The sequence below is a fragment of the Pocillopora verrucosa genome, chromosome 12 (genome assembly GCF_036669915.1).
Source record: "Pocillopora verrucosa isolate sample1 chromosome 12, ASM3666991v2, whole genome shotgun sequence".
NCBI lineage: Eukaryota > Metazoa > Cnidaria > Anthozoa > Scleractinia > Pocilloporidae > Pocillopora > Pocillopora verrucosa.
In genome coordinates, this window is record NC_089323.1 from 10,196,445 (window position 1) to 10,219,126 (window position 22,682).

The following is a 22,682-nucleotide window of genomic DNA, read 5'->3' on the forward strand; positions in this document are numbered from 1 at the left end:
AAAGGAATATACCTTTAAGACACAATAAGAGCACAAAATTCACCAGCTGAATTGCCTGAGGCGCGGGAAAACGTGAGCGACCAGGCCGTAATTGGTTTCAGTTTTACATCTGATTGGTTGAGAGAGTGGTGCGGTTTTGTGGGACGATTGTATGGGCGAGGTAAAGCAAAAACAAAGCAATCCCGGACTGTTTGCTCTAAGAACTGTGATTTGATTATGGACATCCTAAAGTCAAACAGCCTAAGCGGTGCAAAATTACTAATCTCAAGTCTTAAAAGCCTCAATATTTACTCGCTGATGAGTTTAAACACTGATTTCTATTCTTAAAATTAGATAACCAGTGCCACCAACAGAATATGGATGTAGCGATTTTTGGTGACATATCAAAGAGTATGAAGAAGCAACAACGAAGAAAGCTGGTGAACTTTATTGAAGAGTTACTTGACTCAACTCTCGTTTCTGCTGATGGAAATCATGTTGCTCTTGGCACGTTTGCAAAAACTGCTGATATTCATAACAAGCTTAACAATAAAGAATACTACGATGCAGGCAAATTGAGGAAGGCTGTAAAAGAAATCTTCATGGTTAGGCCAAAGAAATTTGGAACTCGTACAGATCTTGCTTTGGACCTGGCTGCCAGAGAAGTGTTTACAGCAGCTGGAGGGGACAGACCCAAAGCCAAGAACGTCTTAATTATAGTAACTGATGGAAAACCTCATATCCCAAAGAGAGACAAGAAAACGTTCATTCCTTTTGAAACATCAACGAAGGCGCGGGAGGTAAGTAATGAGATTTTATATCGGAAAGCAAATACCAATTTGTAGATGACATGACTTTTTCACTAAAGTTAATCATGTAAATTCCGCGACTTTATTATTCTTGGTCAAACCAGGTCCTGAAGTTAGTTAGCCTTCTAGTACATTTGGTAGAGAGGTGAAGAATTAATTTTTAAAAAAAAATTTTTTAAGGTTATCTTGCACTCATTTTCACGATAAGACCTTAAGTAACCTACATATCAAACTAACTAACTGCCCAACTAACTCTGAGCCTGTGTAGCCTGTGTAGTCTAGTTTGGCCGCTGATCCCACACTGGACAAGCGTTTTTCTTCAAGCGTTTGTTGTGGCCAAGATGCAGGGATGGTTTCCAGCCGGAACCAGTTCTCTTTCAAATTGAAAAACATTATTTTTTTTAATGGTTTAGCAATTGATGGCAAATACACCGAATGGAAGGAGTCTGAGTGCAGTGCGACATGTGGAGGAGGAGTAATAACTAAAACAAGAACTTGTACCAATCCTGCTCCACAACACGGTGGAAAGGACTGCAGTGAACTGGGACCAGCTGAAATGACACTTTCATGCAACGAAGAATCATGCGGTTGGCACAAACAATCAATTTTCAACCACATTCCTTGAGAAGGCGAATAAAAGTGCTGAAATAAGATTTGCTGCCCTGGTTCTAGGCAATGCTTATTAACTGAAAATTCATTTTCAAAACTTTTAAGGAGTCTTTTTTCACGATTTAGCAATTGATGGCAACTACATTGAGTGGTTGTCGATTATTTCATAATTTGCATAACTTGTGGACTTGTGAGCTATTAATTGAGGGAAAAGAGACCTTTTTTCTGTAACAGCAAGAAAAAGCTTTCCCATAATATACGATAAGATTATTTTTGCTGTAATTGATTCTAAAGCGAAGTTCATGGCAGGTTGTGCATAAGGGTGAAAAGTATTTCTTTTTTATGGTTTAGCAATTGATGGCAAATACACCGAATGGCAGGAGTCAGAATGCACTGAAACATGCGGAGGAGGAGTAAAAACATTTGCAAGAACCTGTACCAATCCTCCGCCGTCTAATGGTGGAAAGGATTGCAGTAAACTGGGACCTTCTGAGAAAACAGAATCATGCAACACACAGGAATGCCGTGAGTATTTGTAAGAGCAACTGTCGGAGAAATTGTCTGTACATTTACTTTTCTTTTAATTTAGTATCACCGAGTGTTGTTCTAATCCTGGCTGTAATTCACTCTATAGCGATCTTTAACCTCGCTTTATGTTGCTTTAGATAGATTTCATGATTTAGATTTCATTATTTATCATTTACTTCGTCACGATAAAGATGCCTTACAAACAAAAAATAGCCGAAGAACCAATGGTCCTACAGCATCAAACTCGCACCGATATGGCTCTCCTTATGGCGAGGGACGAGATGTTTACTGAGGCAGGAGGAGACAGACCAGACAAACCAAATATCATGATTGTACTCACAGATGGAAAGTCAACTAATCCAGACGAAGACTTTGACTTCAAGGCATTTTCTAAAGAGATATCGAAAGATTTCAAGGTGAGTATAAAATAGTTACGTCGAAGCTTGATTGATGAGAACATAGGGTTAAGACAAATAAAAATGTGAACCTAATGAGTGGAATTTTTCAATTCTTTTGAACTAAAAGCTAGAACATTGACTTCAAAACATTTTCTGAAGAAATAAATAAAAATTTCAAGGTGGGTGTGAAGTAGTTAAAAAAAAAAAGTTTGATCAATGACAGCTGATGTTTCAACGAGTCATTTCACTAAGAACTAGAGCCCTAGTTGGGTCCCTTGTGTTGTGTTCGTTGTCATTTGTTGAGATGAATTAGCATTGCATCCTGCTCACTTTATGATGCAGAATAAGTTCTAGCAGTAATGGACCCTTAAAACTAACTTAATCCTTCTCCAATCAAAAGTGACTCATGTGTCAGAGATTCTCTTCTTACAGGAAAAGAAAGTCAACATTGTAGCAGTGGGTATCGGTCCAGGAGTGGATGAAGCCACTTTGCACGATATCGCTGGCACAGGTCCTGTGGTTCAGGTGGAGGCGTTCGATAAGCTTGATGAAATGATGAAAAAAATCAAGGGATCGGCTTGTTCGGGTAAGTTATCATTGCAAAAACCTCAGTCGCTCTTACTTTTGAATCCACCTGGCCTTCTCAGAGAGAAAAATGGATCCCGTTTAAGTACTTTATGGTTATATTTACCATCATTACTGTTAGTATTACTGCTATCAAAATTATTGTTGTTACTTTTGTTTTTATCATTAAAACTCTGGTTGTTAGCCTTTATAAGCTCTAATCTACTTACATTGGTGTTTACGGAAAAAATTTTCTCACATACGAGCGTCACAAAAAAACAACAATTCGTGTCATTTTCGAGGATAAAGGGGCTGGTTTTTCAAGTTCTATATACTTTTAGCAATGTAGTCTGTAGGCAGGAATGTAGGACTTTAATGCAGTGTTTTTTAAAATTAAAAAAAATCAATATTTATAATTATTGTCATACAGTGATGCTTACGGAGAAACTTTTCTCGTATGCGAGTGTCACAAAATTAAGCTTTTGTGTTCATTTTGCAGAATAAAGGGGCTGGTTTTTCAAGACATGCCGTATCTTTGGATCAAAACAAATGGGGTAGACTATGAATGTAGCAGCAACAATTTACGGAATTATTGTGTTGGCATACCATACTGAAAATAAACTATCTTAAAGGGGGAACCTCTGTCTTTGCCCATTTCTTAAAGAAAGCCCCTGGTGGAGAGAAATCGTCCTTTCATCATCCAAACTGATTTGTAGAAATAAAAATTTTTCGGTATTTTGTGTGGAAAAAAAATTGAAACAGATATCAGTTATTTTAAATGTGGACTTTTTGAGCGTCGCCATGTTGAATCTCCTAACTCTCCAAGGTACGTTACTACAATCTCCGTATTATCCCCTGTGGACCACTGTGGACAAAATGCCATTGTTTAATGATAATAGCGGCAACCGAATGACGTCATTTAATCCAAAATGGCGCCTGCTGAGAAAGTCAGACATCGATATTGCTTTTATTTGTTTCCAGTTTCAAATATTTGGTTCCTGGATCCCATGTTTACGCCAAAATCATTGAAATGACATTTCCATCTATTTAATGCTAACTTATTCTACCAGTAGAGGTTTCCTTTTTGATCCTGTCTCTTACAATTTAAACTCAATGCTTCATCTTCTTGCCCACCTGCTCATCCGCGCCCGCGCGCGTTATAAGGAATTCTTCTCGAGCTTGCAAACTGCACTGCACAAGTAGCCTAACCTTCATAGCTTTTCATCCGCTCTTATCGGTCGTTAGGCGTTTACTAGTTGGTAATGGACGCTCGATTATGAGGTCACAAACAAATTTTCTCCGCTTTATGGATTTCTACTAGAAATTTTCTTAGTAATAGTGCTAAGTAAAGTCTGTAAACTATTAAGATATTCACGATTCTAAATTAAATTTCATTTTGGATTTTGCGACAAAAATAATCACCGTTCATGAAAACAATCCATGATGATACCGTTTAAAATTAATAAGTTTAATCTAACCCTATTTTAATGCTAAAAAATCCAAAATCTCATTGACCTGAAGCTGGTTTGGAAAAACCTCAATGTCTTTTTCCTGCTACCATTATTCTAAATATTTAAAACCAGTGACAATAACAAATCTCTTATTCCAAATTTCATCTATTTTTAGCATCTTTATTTATCTTTATTTCATCTTTCTAGCATTTTAAACATTTTAAGTATCAAAGCAAAGCATTTCCAAAAGCAAGCTTTTATTAACCTGAAATCTGAGAAGAATAATTTCTACACTAGTAATCTGACACATTGTAGGCAAACCCTATAACTGATTAACCTTATCTGATGAGAGAATGAAAGGCTACGAACGAAATAAGTTAGCACAATTCAATTTTGTCTTCTAGCATTCTGTGATCTTTTTCCTAACAAATGGTAAAGTTTATAATAACGGTAAAGTTTATATCTAGCGACCACTTTTTATATTTCAAGCTCATTTTCACACAAACCCTGTTAAAATGATTCTTCCGGTTGACATAGTTTTAACCATGACTATTTTTGCTTTGCAAGTTAACTAGAAATTGTATTGTTTTCGAATAAAAACTAACTGGTATGATCTCCCGCCCAAGGCGTAGGCTGGTTATTCTCTGCTTGCTGGCTTCACATTTATTAGCCTAAGTGAAGACCGAGTAATGCCGAAGCATGCGCCCGTGGTACGCTGTACCAAGCCCTGGCATTCGAGTATGCGTAATGGCTAGATTTGTGCCGCCCACAATACAGTTTTTTGTGCATGCTTTAATAGAGCAACTTGTACGCACGGACGGAGAGACGTGCGATAGCGCAGCGCTGCGTGATCTTTTCCTCGAAACGCACCAATTACAACTTTTAAATCCTAGCCATTCACAGCTAAGCACGATGCTTCATAAGGTGACAACTATCCAGTTGATCTTCAAGGCATCGCTTGATAAAGACTAGCTGAATGCTACATCAAGTTTGTCAATGGTCGTGATACGCTCCCAGTTTCAATGGCGCTCTTTTTTTTTTTTTTTTCAGTGACACGACGAGATAGCATAATTTAGGTGATTAGAACTTTAGAGGATTTCCTTGAAACTTTGCAGATGAGTAAACCTTTATCAGGTCTCTTCTTGATACTTTATTTTGATAATTTTGTTTTATCAACTGAGTTGATAATACGAATTGACCGCTGTAAAGAGTTACTAAAGCTGGCGTTTTGAGCAGAGCTGATGGAAGAATTGTGCATGGGTTTTGTTTGGTTTATATACAAAAAAATGGAGTTACGTTATTGGTGGGAACATGGCAACGTGAAAAAAGAGAGCCGATTTGAAGGACACTTTAAGGCCGCAGACTATCATATGTTGCTAAGAACGATTTGAGAGATTAAAAGTGTCTAGCGATTGGTTTGAATTCCTTTCTACGCCACGAATGTGTTCTCAGAATCGGTCGCCTCGTCGTCTTCCTTTTTCGCCGATGTATAAATTTTTGTAACACGTTGTACAAGTTATGCAGTGGATGACGTTGGCTGTATTACGCCATTCTGAAACAATTGACTTTTGTTATCGCAACAGTAAAAGAATCATGTTACGAATTTTAGTAAATAAAAAGTGCTTAGTTTTCCGTTACATATACCCAATTTAGTGTGTTTTTCAGTGGATCTGGTAGTCTAAAGTTGCTGACGAATTCATTACCTATATTTGTCGGAGCTAGGTTATGAGCTGGGAGCATGGTTACAAGCTTAAAACATGGCTTCGTTCAGCTAGTTTGAAGGCATGAAATTAAAAAACCGTACTCCAGTTTTTACCAAAAGGAATAATAAATAAAGTTCTCTTAAGTAAAATGATAAACATCATGAACATGGTACTTTTACTGAGGTGACTTTTATTTATCCATCTGTGAGTGTCATCAATATCATCTGCAGATAAAGAATGTCTTGAAAGTAAAACTACAATAGCCCTGCACCATTATACCCCTCTTGATGGGCGTCATGTTCTGCTTGTCAAACGTCTTTAGCTTGAAAAGTAAGTAAAAACAGCTCTGTTTAATTCACTCAAGGAAAGCTAGAACCGAAAAAATCCACAGAAGCAATTGTGTTTTATGTAGTGATTCCGGCTGATAACAATGATATATGAATTCTATTCCAGACCTAATCGTTTGCCCTTGCTCAACGTGCACAGTCAGGCATAAGAATGTGCTATATTCTATGTATTACATCACGTCAAAATACTCACGACATACAAATGTTATGAAAAATAGCCTGTGCGTTAAGTAATTAAAACGGAGCGAAATGATAAATGGTATGATAGAAGCGGCAGAGTCAAAAAAGGGAGGAAGGTCTGGGTCGGTTCAGGTAACCCGGAACGGTTCGGGTAACTCAGAAATGAAAGAAAAAATTGACACTATCCAGTACTAAGCCCGCGGAATAAGCCGCGGAGTTAAAAAAGGAGGAATGTCTGGGTCGGTTCGGGTAACCCGGAAATGAAAGAAAAGATTTAGTTCATCCAGTTCTAAGCCCGCGAAAGAAGCGGCTTAATTAAAAAAGGAAGGGAGGTTTGGGTCGGTTCGGGACGGCTCGGGTAACCCGGACAAGTAAGAAGAAATTTGCTTTATCCAGTACTAAGCTCGCGAAAGAAGCAGCAGAGTTAAAAAGGGAGGGATTTCTGGATCGGTTCGGGTAACCCCTGAAATGAAAGAAAAAAATTTAGTTTATCCAGTACTAAGCCCGCGATAGAAGCAGCGAATTGAAAAATGGAAAAATGCTTGAGTCGGGTTACACGAACCCTCAAAAAACTCCTCAACGTGATTAAAATGGGCATCAGTTTGTCGTGGGATTTTGCCGACAAATGATTCAATTTAGGCGTATAAATACTCACCGGAACAAGCCGATCCTTTGATTGTGTCCAACATTTCGTCCAGCATACTGAAGTCTTCTACTTGCACCACTGGGTTACCTTCACCCGCAATTTCCCGTAAGGTTCCCTCCTTCACACCTGAACCAATCCCGACAGCAACAACACTGACGTCTTTCGCCTAAAACGAAGACCAAAATATGAAGTTTATCATCAGCTATTGTTACAACTCCAGTTGATTGAAAACCGCGCTTTGTGATTCCGAGAAATCGGTGTTTTATTCTTTGGTGAAATGTATGTGGCTTATTTGAGCTGTTTCCGCGTCCGAAGTCAAATTTCTCAGCATATTTGAAGTTAATTTTCGAAAGAAAAACCGCAGTGGTGTAGGGATTCAAGTCGTTAATCAAAGCCTGACATAACTCGTTTGTCAAAACTAAAGCAATCAATGTTACCTTCGGTACTTGATTTCTCTACGTCCTAATTAGTTAAGTGAAAGAGCGAAGCAAAGGGGAGCACTTCAATTGTGTGTACTCAACAAAGTATTGCAAGTTTGTATATGAAGTATAATCATTCGTCTCACAATAAAACCTCTTCTGTTGTAGATCGCGACGTTACGATTTCATGCTAGTTTTCTTTAAGCGATAATGTCGACTGGGCACGCCTCGCCATATGAACTGTTCTGCTAAGCTTTGATTGACTGGCATTATTCAACTGTGTTGGGTTTCTTGAAGAACTGGTCTCGCAGCGGCCTGATGTCGCAAACTTTCCTGTAGTTGTGTTCTTTAATCGTCGCCAGCCATGCTTGTGGGATTTGGACTACACTGTCCCTATTGGTGTTGTTAGGGTGAACTCTTTTATGAAAAGTCTCTTTTAACCATGGTTGTGTAATAATGACGATAACGATCAATGTGCTTTACTTCGTCCAAGAGCAGGCAGAGTCCGATGTGGACGTTCTCTGTCACGGGGGAGGTTTATGTCCAAGGGAGTCCGATACCCCTGTTATGCTTCTTGATCCTCTCTCATTGAGGCCCGAGTGCCGATTTAAACTTTGCCAGACTCAGAGAGAATCCTAAAAACCACGCTATCTTGTTTAGATGAATCAACCACATCCAACAGTCGTTTTATGCATGATCGTAACGTAGTCTCCGAATTGAAAACGGCGCGTATTCCTTATAGCTGTAGGCAGAGGGGAAGTTGTTCAGAAAGACCTGTGACATCTGACAAATCTGCCGTAGATTTGAACTCGATGGAGGCTAAACAAGAAGGCGTTGTTTACAGGATTCTTCAGTATCACTTGAAGAGAACTCACAGTTCACAGTCAGTTACAGTTGAAACGAAACGCTGCAATCCCTACTGGAAGTGACTACGTCGTGAGATGAATGACTATACTTTACATACAAGTGAATTCACCACTATGAATAACCGCATCCTAAGTTTAAAAATCTGCCTTCACTGACTCTGACGAAATCTTCTGAAAACAGTGTTCACACCCTAACGCTCCATTTCAGTTAAAGTTCTCGATGGAATTCAAATCAGTGTAGCCGGTGATGGTAGATATTACGCAGATTGACATATTGTACGTTTTATATGAAACAACCTGTTAACGTATCACCAAAAAAGAGAAAAATACTTCCTTATTTATTACAGGTTTTTCGCGAAATAAATCAATGTTGCTCTTTTTCAGTTGTGATTTCAATGCTTTGTCATACCTCTCGTACTCCTCTTATTATCAATGCCTTAACTTTCAGTTCAAATGGATTGAAAAATTAAACTCAATAAGTTCAAGTTCCCATTGTTTTACCCTTCCGTTCTTTTCAATCAAGCCTCAACCTAGCTTATTTACACTCGCCTTGAAATCCTTCGATATCTCTTTAGCAAATGCCTTGAAATCAAAGCTTTTATGGATGAGTTGGTTTTCCATCTGTGAGTACAATCATGACATTTGGTTTGTTTGGTCTGTCTCCTCCTGCTTTGGTAAACAACTCGTCGTCCGCCATTTTCAGAGCCAGATCTGTTCGAGTCTTTAGTTCCAGTTTAATTGGTTCCTCTGCTATTTTCTTCAAGAGCGCATCCTTCTCGTGAAATTGTGAGTCAGAAAACTTAAACACCATTCGGGCCTTTTTGTTAAACGTGATAAAACCGAAGTGATCTGCGTCAGGTGCAGGGTTGAAGTTTTTAACGAGGTTACCCTAAGAACTCGATGACTTTTTTAAGATTGGGTATCTTTACACTCTTGGATTTGTCAAGAACAATTCCAACGTCAAGTCCCGCTGTGCATGGGGGAGCTGTGAGAGATATTGAGGAATTTATGATCAAAGCATCATAAAGCATTTTCAACATTCTAGAATCATACCGGTCAGATCAGTTTGAATAGCTTTATTTCAATTTATACGACGGGTCCTCTGACGGATAACTTTTACCCGGATGGGCCCACGAATTACTTATCTTTTTAGTTGATTTTGTGCTAGTCTCTCATCTGCTCGAAGAATCACTCTTTCATGGACTCGTGGATTGCTTATGTAGACTTTGCGTACGATACATACCTAATAGAAACTTTAACTGTATTGCCAGAATGCAAATTAATTAATCGACCAAATTCGCTTGATATGACACCGCGAAAACTGTTATGTTTTCTGCAGGTTACTTAGCGTTTACAGCAAACGTTTATCTTGAAAGTATGTGAGTGATTGTAGTTCAGTGAAAAGAATAAAAAATGACAAAAAAAGTACACTGCGTTCTAAAAGAAACTTTCCAAAACTTGAATTATTTTCTGGAGTAGTTTTCATCTCGACATAAAAAATGTTTCACATGCATTCAAAGCTATTCTTAAACACGTAAATGATAGTCTTTACATCGACTAATGCTCTCAAAAAGATTAGGACCAACAAATGTTATTTCCTTAATACTTACGGCATTTTTGTTCGTTACATGGAGCTGTCTTTTTAGCTGGTCCCAGTTCACTACAGTCCTTTCCATCGCTAGATGGCGGAGGATTGGTGCAGGTTCGTGTAAATGTCTTCACTCCTCCTCCACAAGTCTTACTGCACTCAGACTCAGACCATTCAGTGTATCCTTCGTTGATAGCTTCGAAAGAAAAAATATCCCGTCGTAGAATTTGTTTCTTGGTGGTCCATGTAAGTGTGTGCTTTTTTTTCCAAAGGAAAAGCTAAGAATATCCTCAGCGGTTTCAAAGAATTGTTTTAATATCCACATACAATGGATGTTTCCCTATGTTCTACCTAAGCTAGTCTTAAAATCACACTTCCAGGCGTTGCAACGACTAATTTTTCTCAAGAAAATAGTTTTAAAAATACTTACGGCACTTTTGTTCGTTACATGGAACTGTCTTTTCAGCTGGTCCTAGTTCACTGCAGTCCTTTCCACCGTTAGATGGCAGGGGATTGGTGCAGGTTCTTGTAAGTGTCTTCACTCCTCCTCCACACGTCACACTGCACTTTGACTCAGACCATTCTGTGTATCCCCCGTTAACAGCTGTATAGTGGGAAAAGAAAGATCAACCTTTAGTAAATGAGAATGGTCACTTTTCAGAACACAGTAACACATGAATCCTAGCTTCAGCCTGCATGATGAGTACATCTTATAAAATAAGGAAGAACATAAAATTGTTACTTAAAAACTTACAGCATTTTTGTTCGTTACACGGAACAGTCTTTTCTGGTGGCCCAAGCAAACTGCAGTCCTTTCCACCGTTAGATGGCGGGGGATTGGTGTAGGTTCTTGTAAGTGTCTTCACTCCTCCTCCACACGTCACACTGCACTTTGACTCAGACCAATCTGTGTATCCCCCGTCCACAGCTTTGATGAAGAAAAATGATCCGAATCGAATGAATAAATAAATTGAACATTATCGGAATTAATGCCTTCGTGAGGATTTTTTATCAAACATCGATCAAAATTCTAGACACCTAATAGATGGGATGGAGACCAATGGAACTTACTGCATGTAGCTTTTAAGTGGCTTTCCACACTATTGCTTGAGGAAAAAAAAAGTGGCGTAGGAACTTCGCAGACGAATATACAATTTAGGTAATTCCATATAGGAGTACACTATACGTCTTAAGAGAAGGCTAGGTAGAACGTTAGCTGTTTCTGAGGGTATTCTTAATCTCTAGGTTAACTGGTGACGACCAACAAAAAACAGTTACAAAGATACTTACGGCCCTTTTTTGCGTTACATGGAGCTGTCTTTTCAGCTGGTCCAAGTTCACTGCAGTCCTTTCCACCGTTAGATGGCACGGGATTGGTGCAGGTTCTTGTAAGTGTCTTCACTCCTCCTCCACACGTCACGCTGCATTTCGACTCAGACCAATCAGTGTATCCTCCGTCGACAGCTTAGAGGGAGAAAAATGATCCTTATTTGAAATTGTTTCTCCGGGTCCATATAAGCATTCCTTTCGATAAAAAGCGTAGAAAATCTCCACGCTCTTAATAACTTTTTTTAATCTCAACTTACAGTGGATATTTCTAAAACTTCAACCTATGCTAGTCTTAGAATCCAATTACTAATTCTCTCCGAAGATGAAGAAAAGCAGGTAATGCTAATCTTAAAATCACATTTCCAGGCGTTGCAATAACTAATTTTTCTCAAGAAAATGGTTTTAAAAGTACTTACGGCATTTTTGTTAGTTACATGGTGCTGTCGTTTCAGCTGGTCCAAGTTCACTGCAGTCCTTTCCACCACTAGATGGCGGGGGATTGGTACAGGTTCTTGTAAGTGTCTTCACTCCTCCTCCACACGTCACACTGCACTCAGACTCAGACCAATCAGTGTATTCTCCGTTAACGGCTTTGAGGGAGATATATTAGCCGTATCAGATGAATAAACAAATCCAATAGTCTCGGAACAAATTTCCAATACTTACATGTGGATTTTACAAAGCATCTGTCAAAATACTTTTGAACTAGCACATAAGGAGGAAGCAAAAGGAGCTTACCGCATGTAGCTTTTAGGAGATCGTCGACACTATTGATTAGTGCGTCGAAATTTCCGTAAACCAGAACTGTTCCCTTCTTGCCGGCTATCTTTTTCATATCTTCCTTGCTTTTGTACAGCTCCTTGCCAACTCCGATTACAACTATTTTCACGTTTTTTTTCTGAATAGGAAGAGGTTAAAAATCCATTTTAATTGAATTCAATACATCATAAAATATATTTTAAAGCAATTGAATCCAATAGTTTTTAATCTCAGTGTGCTTGAATTAGTTTTCATTTGAAACGCAAGGGTTTTTTGTGCTTTCACCACTGCGCAGGCATCCCCAGGTAAACGAAAATTTGAAGAGCTCCTTCCTCATAAGGGTTGGACTTGACACATTTTAACAGCCCCTCTGCTCTCAAAGTACTGTTACCACCTAACTTTCCTTCTTTGAATTTCATATGGTCAGACTGTAACAATCGTATTCAATAGTCATAGAGATTCTGCTTTTCGTGGTATTTTCAGTGCCAACAAACAGAAACAAAAATGATTGAAACCCATTTTTATTTTTTTGACTGCCAAGAGAAGGTTGCCACTCGACAGTATGATCCATCGCACGAGAGTTATTTTCCCTACTGGTAAATTGGACATTTATTAATAATTGTTTGTGGAGAAAGTTGTGACTATCCATGGGGAATCGCGCTTAGTCACTTACCTCAAAATGGGTAATATCGTTAAGGAATTTTTTAAACGTGCTCTGAAACTATTTATAAACGTTAGAGTCGTTGATAACTACCCGTTAAAAGGCTTAGCTTATCCGTGAACAAAGCTCGATAAAAGTTGACCCAGCCGTTCAAAAAATGTTAAGAAAATTTGAGCATGCTTTAGCGGGCTGCGTAATGCATTTGTTATTCATTGTAAGGGAGAGAGTATTCCCTATCACGCACATTAAGTGAATCAGTACACACTGTGACAATGTTGTTATTAAACAGATAAACGTCTGGGTGAACTGTTGCTCATTTCATTTATTTGTTCCGTCTTGAAGTATAACGGCCTGAAAAAGAAACGCCCCACGGCCACATAGAAGTTACGTTTTGGCAATTTTAAAATCACCTCGAAAAGAGTAAATATAAGAAGGCAGAGGGAAACATGCAGGGCTATCATTTATTATCAAAGCTCCAATCATTAGATTATGCAATTCAAGAGTTTTCATTGGCTTAGCCATCATGGGTCATGAGCCATTTTGCCATGCACGCATATGAAGACGAGTTTACTCGGAAGTGTTTTTGTACCTTGTCACATTTCGTTAGTCCTTAAAAAATAAAGTTGGGATGATTTGTTTATGTTTTGGGGCGTTTTTAATAAGACAATGATTCCACTCGCGCTCATTGAATGTGAGATAATTTCAGCCAACTCGGACTTACGGGCCTCATCTCATATTCAACACGCGCCCGTGGAAAGTTTATCTAAATGATATTTCATGCTGAAATTGGCAAGGCAGTGGGTAACAATCCTCGGCCATCCGGGGATACCATTTATTACCAGAGGATTAACACTTATCTAAATGAAACATCTCACTGAAATTGTTCGTTTGAGGGCTTCACCTGTGTACTGCCTTTGCATGATTCAATCCAAGGGAGACAAAGGGTAATTTATCCAGGTGAAAATTTAACTAAATAATCGAAGCTGTCTTTGTCTCCAAATCCAAAGTTGGTGTCTTACAGATTTACCGTATCAAAGTTGAAAAAAAGGTTTAGCTGTGTTACCTCCAGAGCTTTCGTGGTTTCCCAAAAAGGAACCATCTTTCTGTCATCCCATTTGCCAATCCATGGCTTTCCGTCAGTGAAGATGAGCATGAGGTTCTGAGCATCAGGCCTATCCTCTCCGTCTAGGGTGAACAGTCTGTTAAGGGCTACTCTCAGGACAAGATCAGTGCGCGTACCTGCTTTACCGGGAACAACTTTGAATTCCTGGTTAACTTTTTCCTTTAAGTTTTGGCATTGTAGTATCTGCTTTCTTTAAAGTATGTCTTAATTGAGGCGTACGATCCAAAAGTGGCAATTGCAAAATGATTTCCTTCGGCAGAGACGCCCTTCTGGTCCACCAACGACTTCGATATGTCACCAACAACGGCGATGTCCATTATCTGGTCAAGACATTCATCTATTTATGGATAAAAATGAGAGAAATTTGTGTTTTGACTCCTGCAACGAATGCAAGATTGTGATGGATAAATAAATGTTGACAATTCCTCACTCTTAGGCAAACCAGGCAAACCTGTCGCAACTGCAACTGGCCTGAAAACAACTAAGTACGTTAAATAAGCTGTCTATGACCTTTCTCTGCAAACCCATACTTTACTTTCAAGTGTTTTGTATCGGCCTGTTGATTCAAGGTTTTTTTTTAATGGTTTTGAGCGTTTATTGAAAATTATATTCCAGTTCATGGCCAATTTCATCTTGTGCAGTCATCTCCTGGAATACTCATTGAATGCTTTTATTCTGGATCGCATTGATTGGCGCCACCTTACCAGTGTGTAACGAGGTAGGAAAATGAATGTCTGAAGAATTTGATGAGAAATTCTCTACTCGCTTTTACATATGGACAGTTCGGTTCAGCTCTTCGCCCAGTTTGCGATCAAAACGATATTATTTTGTTTTTAATTCTCCTGGTAGCAGTGAAACTTTCTCTTAAGACTTGATAGATGGATAGTAAAAAAGGTTTAATACAATGAGTAACATTAATATTGCCAAGTGAAATGCTTAAATCTGCACTAAAAGTTAAAACAAAAGAAAATTTAAAATTAAAAATTCTTTGTGACAATTCAATTAGACATGAGTTTAAGCCACAGATCATCAAGCTGAGATTCTAAAATCCCCCTTTTTCTAATGTTATGGAAAATTAGGCACTTCTGACTAATTATTGTATATATTTTTTCAATGGAAAGATTATGAAAGGAAAAGAAAGTTTACATTACGAACAACAAGAGCGAACCGCACTAAATATGAACGTACCTTCTGTCTTAAAAACGCCAACTCTGTTTTCTCTTTACCTTCGAAACAAGAGCCTTGGATTCGATCTTGTAATGATTGTCTCAACGTAGCTAAGCGCTTTTAAAACGCTTATGGATAATTGGAAGGCTCAAGCAAATAATCAAGAATGACCTTAATTTGTTCTTGGTATTCAACTTGGTGAATACGCTGGTAATGAGTAATGGTTATCGTCTGTCTGAAGTGTTATCGCCTGTCTAGACCTTTTTTCCAAAAGGAAACTAATAGTATGCAGTCAAACCGTCGTGAACCGTGTCGCATGTAACTAAACTGTGATGCAAGCGACCGCAGCTTGCATGTAATTTATATATATGGGAAAGGGGAAACTTTTTTCATTTTCATTAGCCGCTCGTTATATATCTATGCTTATGGCTGCTTATGTGCACAACGTATTTAGAGCTAATTCAGTAAATTTGTAAAGTGAAGAAAAAGTTTTTGATGTTCTCTGAATATTGCTCGTATTCTTGCAGACGAACCGATGAAGATAATCGTGATTTTCAGCCATTTGAGAATTATTTATATATACCCTGTAACAGCTGTGGGCATTTCCAGGAGTTAACTTATATAAGTTCTATTTGTCTATAAGATGAAATGCATGTGCAGCACCGCAAGTAAAATTTGATTAGCCTTGAACAGTGCACTTATTGTTTCTTGTTGTCCTTCTGTATCACCACGTATCCATACCAAGTAACTTTAAAAATGAAAAACGTTCGCTGATCCATGGGATCATTAGGGATGCCTGATGGTGCTGTTAATCGGCGAAAGATTGGAAACTCGTATTCGTACAATATTTACGACCCCACCTCAAACCGATACATAGTGATGTGCACACTGAACAAATAAGTATTTACTGGCCTGGTAAAGTTAGATTCATCAAAGGCTTTTTAAAGTGAGCTCGGGGATAACAACGTGAAGAAAGCTCTCTTAAAAATCCTTTACAATAGTCTACGTTTTATTCCTTTAGGAAGGCTAAAAAATTTGCCTTATGTTCTAAAAGGCTAATATTGTTTGATGGTTAATTATTACCATTATTTTCGGTTTTATTGCATCATTTCGGCGATGGTATCATAAAAATTCCCTATCATTAGTAGACGATACAAAGCATTTTCAAAAATGCATAAGGTTACCGTAGCAACATTTCTGGCCTCTTGAAAAATTCCCATATTCAGCTCTATGTGCCTTCGGCTTTGAACCGATTTCAACTTTTATCGCAAGTCTATTCAGCTGCTAAGATTAATTTCTCTGAAAGATTGAAAATATTAATCTTCCAGGTTTAGAGCCACCCCGGTCACCGGCGAAATGCACTACACATTTTCTTGTTTATATGAAGAAAGATTAATTTCTATTTTGAATTCAATGTTAAAAAACTAGGGTCACTAAAAAAAAAAAAAAAAAAAAAAAAAAAGAAAACAGTAAAGCTTTATATGGGCCACTTTACGCAAGAAATTTTAACAACATGTCTTAATTTTTCAGATCGCAAAGGAAAACTGATTGTCTTTAGATCATAACAATACAAGTGCTGTTAATCAAGAGAATTTCAAAATGCAAAGTAAAATTTCAATTATCTTTTGTTACTGCTCCTGTTCATACATCCTTAGTCAGATAAGGTACTGTTAATTTTGTGTTCTACTTTCTACTTTCGAACGACACTTTTCCCCTAAGTGAAAGCTTAGTAATAAGTCATTAAATCAAAAAACGTTATTTGATAATCTATATGAATAGCCAGGCTTAAAGTGGGAGCTTACTGCGTATTCTCTAGTGGGACTTTGATAACTTTGTTGAAGAGTTTTCTCTCTCCCTCCGTATAGCTCATCTAAAATATATTGGATCAATGAATTTCCACTTGAAAGAAAAAAAGGGCTTTTCAAAGGACGAAGCGTTGTTGCGATGAATAAGTTTGCCGATTGATTGTTTTTATCGATGCGAATGTTTGTTAGCAGGCATTGCAAATGTGTACATGTAACCACTTGTACTTTGCAAACACATGCGCAGCATGTTACAATATTGACAGTCAAATTCATGCTCTGCCAAAGCTCAACTTGTGGATGAACGCCTTGTGGCTGGCGGGTGGTTGGGATTCCAAAACAGCGGGTTTGGGAGGTGTTGCAAAAGCCTTAAGGCTAGGTTTTCTCTAGGAGACAGGCATCGCCTGCCTTAACGCTGTTTGTAACTTACAATGTCATACCTCGGCCATAGGGCTAACATTCCATGGCTGGAGGATCGTTAAGTTTAGGGGAGGAAACTGACATTGCAAAAACCTGATGGCTAGGTTTTCGCTTGAAGGCGAGAATCACTCGTCGTCAAGCCTAAGCAGACCAGCCATTGGCACATGCAAGGATGGGTAAGCAGTTAGCATGTTGTTGCTTTGGAATGTGTCTAATGATTCACTGTCGAACTCATGCCCTTCGGCATGCAGCTCTGCTATTGGTCTATATCACTATGGTTGGGGGTGGGGCGGAGAGAATTTTCAGTTTTGAGATGTGTTTGCTTGGAAATCGACTTTGAGTTTGCTGTTTTGTTAGTTGCGTTTTGGTGAATTCACGCTGTATTATATGTATATCATTAGCAATAAAGGCATTTTCCATCTTGAACATCTAAACTGGGGGAATTCGAGGAATTGTACAAAACCGGCAAGCAGTCAAGGTTTTGCACTACTTTCGGGAATCCTCCCTACGCTGCGAGTGTTTGCTTGAGACAAAGAAATAAATATTTTTTTATTTACTCTCATCAAAACAAACTTCTTGACCAATGAAAGCGTGCGTACAATCGTAAATATTTCATAATTACAACGCTCTTTGAAAAATGAGCCATTTACTTTTGAACGCCAGCAAGTCACAGCTGAGCCCATTGGTTCATGAGGTGGATCTTATCGCCTGGTAAAGAATACCAGTATGCTGAAATGAGTTGATTAATTTGTTGTGACACGCTGCTCGTTTAAATAGCGCTCTTTCTGTTCTCTGGTATTTCCTAATAGCGGAGTGCGCATAGCTCATACCTAAAAAAATAGGCAAGAAAATATGTGTTGGAGGCTGGGCAAAACTTAATTTTGGTCACTTCAAAGATTTACACGAAACGTTTCAGGTTCTATTCAAGATACTTGGTATTAAGGCTCATTTTGTCTGTTTCCACGAGGTTCATGTTTGAGCCTAGCGATTCGGAAGTTAAGCCGATATTCCGCCTTCCACTTGAGGTCAGAGTTACGATACGTGCCGGTAACACTGGTATTAGGAATTATGAAGATCTTTCTTTTAATTACAACGAAAAACATGACAAACAAAGTACTAATATTGGGGTGGCCTTTATTTATCCCATTATCATCAACATCATCAACATCATCTGCAGATAAAGAATGTTGTGTAAGAACTACCACAGCAACCCTGCACCGTTGCACCCTTCTTGACGGACTTCATTTCCTGCATATCAAGCGTCTTTATTCTAAAAAAATTAAGCAAATACAGCTCTGTTTAATTTGCTAAATTTGCTAAAGGGAAGCTTAAACTGAGGAAGCTGAAGAACTAAAATGTTTCCTGCCGTGATTTCGGCTTATAACAATAATATATTCTATCTCGGCCCTATACTGAATGGACTCAGTCAGACCTAAGCATCACTCTTCATTGCAAATAAAAATGCCTTCTATGTTATTAATCGAATCACGTCCAAATGCTTAACGCGTTGAATTTTTTGAAAATGTCATGCATTAATCCAGCAGCTATCACACTACTCCCTTCGGCCTAAAATGGCTAAGGGAACTATTCCATCAACAAATACGTTGACAACATTAAATTACTCAATTCCTTCTCGGACCACTTAGTGTATCTTCTGTCAACAACTTTAAAATGATCCGTACTAAATAAATAAACATTAACAACATTCTTTGAATAAACTTTAAAAACTTACTTATGGATTTTTGCTGAGAATCGATCACAATACCAAACAACTAATAGATAAACTGGAATAAAAGGAACTTACCACATGTAGCTTTTAGGATATCGTCCAGACTATTGATTAGTGCGTCGAAACTGCCGAACACCAGAACTTTTCCCTTTTTGCCAGCTATCTTTTTCATGTCTGCTTCACTGTTGGCCAAGCTGTTGCCAACTCCGATTACAATTATGTTCACATTTTTCGCCTGAATGATAAAAGAAGGAGAGGATGAGGTTAAATGGAGTTATTTGTATTCATTAATGTTAATCTCAGTGTGCTAAAACTAGTCTCAGTTTAGAAAAAAAATCCTTTTTTTCACTCTTACCACATGACAGGTATCACTATTCCTAGAGCCATGAAAATTTTCCTTTTTGGAATTAAATCAGTTATGCTGGGGCTTAAGTATTTCACTGGTTAAAATATTATAGTTTCATGTTGTGCCTTTTTTTTTTCGTGGAAACAGAAAGGAAAAAAAACCGATTGAATCCCAATTCTTTTTTCTTCGACCAGAAGGGAGAGCAATTTGAAGGGAAATTCATCAGACGGGGCTGTCACCTTTACATGATATTACTTCACATTTATTTTCAAGGAGAGAGTTGTGATCATCCGTGGGGAGATGCGCCGAAACACTTATCTTTTAAGACCGTTTAAGCGGGCAATAGCGCTATGCATCTGCTAATACTCCACGTTAAATTCGAGATGCGTCGACATCCGCCCATTAGAAAGGTTAGCTTATCGGTAAACACAAATTGAGTAAACTGCAGCTTATTTCAACAATCTGCCCAGTGATTACCATACCACTTTCATTCCGTGCAAATGTGCAAAGAAGTTCATTTTGAGGCCATAAAACACACTACTTCCACTTCGAAATCGATTTTATCACTTCACCATAAGGGTGATTTTGACGAGGCGGTGGTGAATTATCTTCGCCATGCGGGCCCTCATTTATTATCTGCGCATTTAATCTGTCTACATGATATATCATTCTTGCCTCTTTCCTTTTAGGTCTCTCCCTTGTACTGCCACTGATCGATTCAGGCCCAGGGAAATCAAGGGTTAGTTCCAGGCGTAGATATAATCAAAACTTAAATTCATTACATTCCAACTGTCTTTGTCTCCAACCCAAAAGTCAATACTTAGCCGATAAACCGTATGAAAGTTAAATAAGGTTTTAGCGATAGTACCTCCAACGCTTCTGTGGAATCCTCAAAGGGAATCATCTTTCTGTCATCCCATTTACCGATCCATGGCTTTCCGTCAGTGAAGATGAGCATGAGGTTCTGAGCATCGGGCCTATCCCCTGCCGCTGGGATGAACAAGTTTTTTAAGGCGAGATTCAGGACAAGATCAGTGCGCGTGCCTGCTTTACCTGGATTTTGTCTGAATTCCTTGTTGATTTTGTCTTTTACGCTTTTTGTACTGTAGTATTTGTTGTCCTTAAAGTCGGTCTTAATTGAGGCTTGCGATCCAAAAGTGACAATTGCAATGTGATTTCCTTCAGCAGAGATGCCCTTCTTGTCCACCAACGATTTAACCAGGTTAATCAATTTATCACGATGGTCCTTCTTCATGCTTTTCGATATATCACCAACAATGGCGATATCCATTTTCTGTGCAAGACAATCGCCTACTTTTGAGAAAAAACGAGAGAAATTGGCATTTTTACTCAAATTTATGATCGCTGTTGACACTTCCTTTGTCTTAGGCAAGCAAAAACAGTCACAGTTGCAAACTGGGTGGACTGAAAACAGCTAAATACGTCAAACACCCAGGACTCAGTCGTGTAGTACAAGTAGTTGCTGTCACCGGGAATGACCTACTGTTTGGACAGCTATACCAAGAGAGAAAGCTAATGTAGGAGGAGATTTGGAAAAAACTGTGAGTTTCTGTCAGTGGTGAGCTAAGATTTAGAATGTAGTGGGCTTAAGTAAGTTCTTGGAGGGGAATTATTGGATTCACTCCTGTATAAAAATATCACACGTCGTTTAATAAAATAGTTAAGTAAATAGAAGTACAGTGTTCTTTCTTTCGATTGGATTGTACCGTAGCAAAAGCCTTAGCAGTTTTCGAGGGTAGTTTTAATCTGTACATAAAATGGATGTTTCGAAAAGGATCACAGTTTTAATCTTTTTCATAAATAATTTTATAAAAAAGATAAGGACCAACAAAAAACGTTACAAAGATACTTACGACATTTTTCTTGGATGCATGGAACTGTGTCTTCAGCTGGTCCCAATTCATTGCAGTCCTTTCCACCGTTCGATGCCGGGGGATTGGTGCAAGTTCGTGTTCGTGTCTTTATTCCTTCTCCACACGTCACACTGCACTCAGATTCAGACCACTCAGTGTATCCTCCATCAACAACTACGAAGGAAAGAATAATCCATACCAAATGAATGAACAAATCAAGCATTCTTGGAGTAAATTGTGGAATCTTGCATATGGATTTTTACTGAGAACCGATCAAAATACTAGAGAACCAATAGATAAGACGGAAACAAAAGGAACTTACGGCATGTAGCTTCAAGGATGTCGTCCACGCTATTGATTAGTGCTTCAAAACTGCCAAACACCAGAACCGTTCCCTTGGAGCCAGCTATCTTTTTCATGTCTTTTTCTCTGTTTTCTAGGTTCTTGCCAACTCCGATTACAATTATGTGCACATTTTTAGCCTGAATGGTAAAAAATTGAAAATCTATTTAAAACCATTGATTCTAATGGCGCTGTACTTGAATCAGTCTTCTTTTGAAACAAAAGACTTCTTTGCGCTTTTATCACCTGGCAGACGTCACTTGGTAAACTCTTTCCCCTTAGGGCTTGAGATTGGCACCTTTGATCAACTCCCCTAGTAGCAAAGTATTATTCTGAGCCACACCTAATTTTTCCGTTTTCATTTATTAATTTAATAAATAAGTTTAATGATAATTTTTTTATCATTAATTTAATACAGTCAGAGTGGAAAATAATTATTTACTGGGTGCGAGCAAAAGAGCATATGATTTTGATGACCTTTTCCATCACACGGGACTTACTTTTCCTTTTGCTAACATATGACGATTATTTCCATTTATTATTCATAGAAGGAGTTGTGATCATCGATGGGAAAACGGAAAACAAGGCAGTGAGCAACAGTTATCTACTATTCAGAGCTCTTATTTATTATCTGAGCAGTAAAACCTACTGAATAAAGCTTCGTTCTGAAATCTTCCCTGACGAAGGCTCTACTTATGCACTGCCTCTAAGCGATTCAATCAAAGGGATATAAAGTTTCTATAGCTAGGTGAAAATGTAATATCATATTGAAGGCTGTCTTCGTCTCTTAACCTAGAGTCGATATCGAGAATTGACAAATTAACCAGATTTAAGTTAAATAAGGGTTTAGCGATAGTACCTCCAAAGCTTTTGTGGAATCCTCAAAGGGAATCAGTTTTCTTTTATCCCACTTTCCAATCCAGGGCTCTCCATCAGTGAGGATTAGCATGAGGTTCTGAGCATTGGGCCTATCCCCTGCTGCTGGAGTGAACAATTTGGTTCGGGCGAGATCTAAGACAAGATCAGTGCGCGTTCCCGTTTTA

At 38.4% G+C, this 22,682-nt stretch overlaps 1 protein-coding gene across 1 annotated transcript in view; it reads right to left on the reverse strand.

The window, feature by feature from the left end:
• Positions 1–6,234: 6,234 nt before the first annotated feature.
• Positions 6,235–22,682, reverse strand: part of LOC131786430 (uncharacterized) — a 59,026-nt gene continuing 42,578 nt past the window's right edge. Inside the window, exon 11 of the mRNA XM_066159132.1 lies at positions 6,235–6,363. Within this exon, the coding sequence (XP_066015229.1) occupies positions 6,360–6,363 (4 nt within the window). The 3' untranslated portion in view covers positions 6,235–6,359. The remainder of the gene's footprint in view (positions 6,364–22,682) is intronic.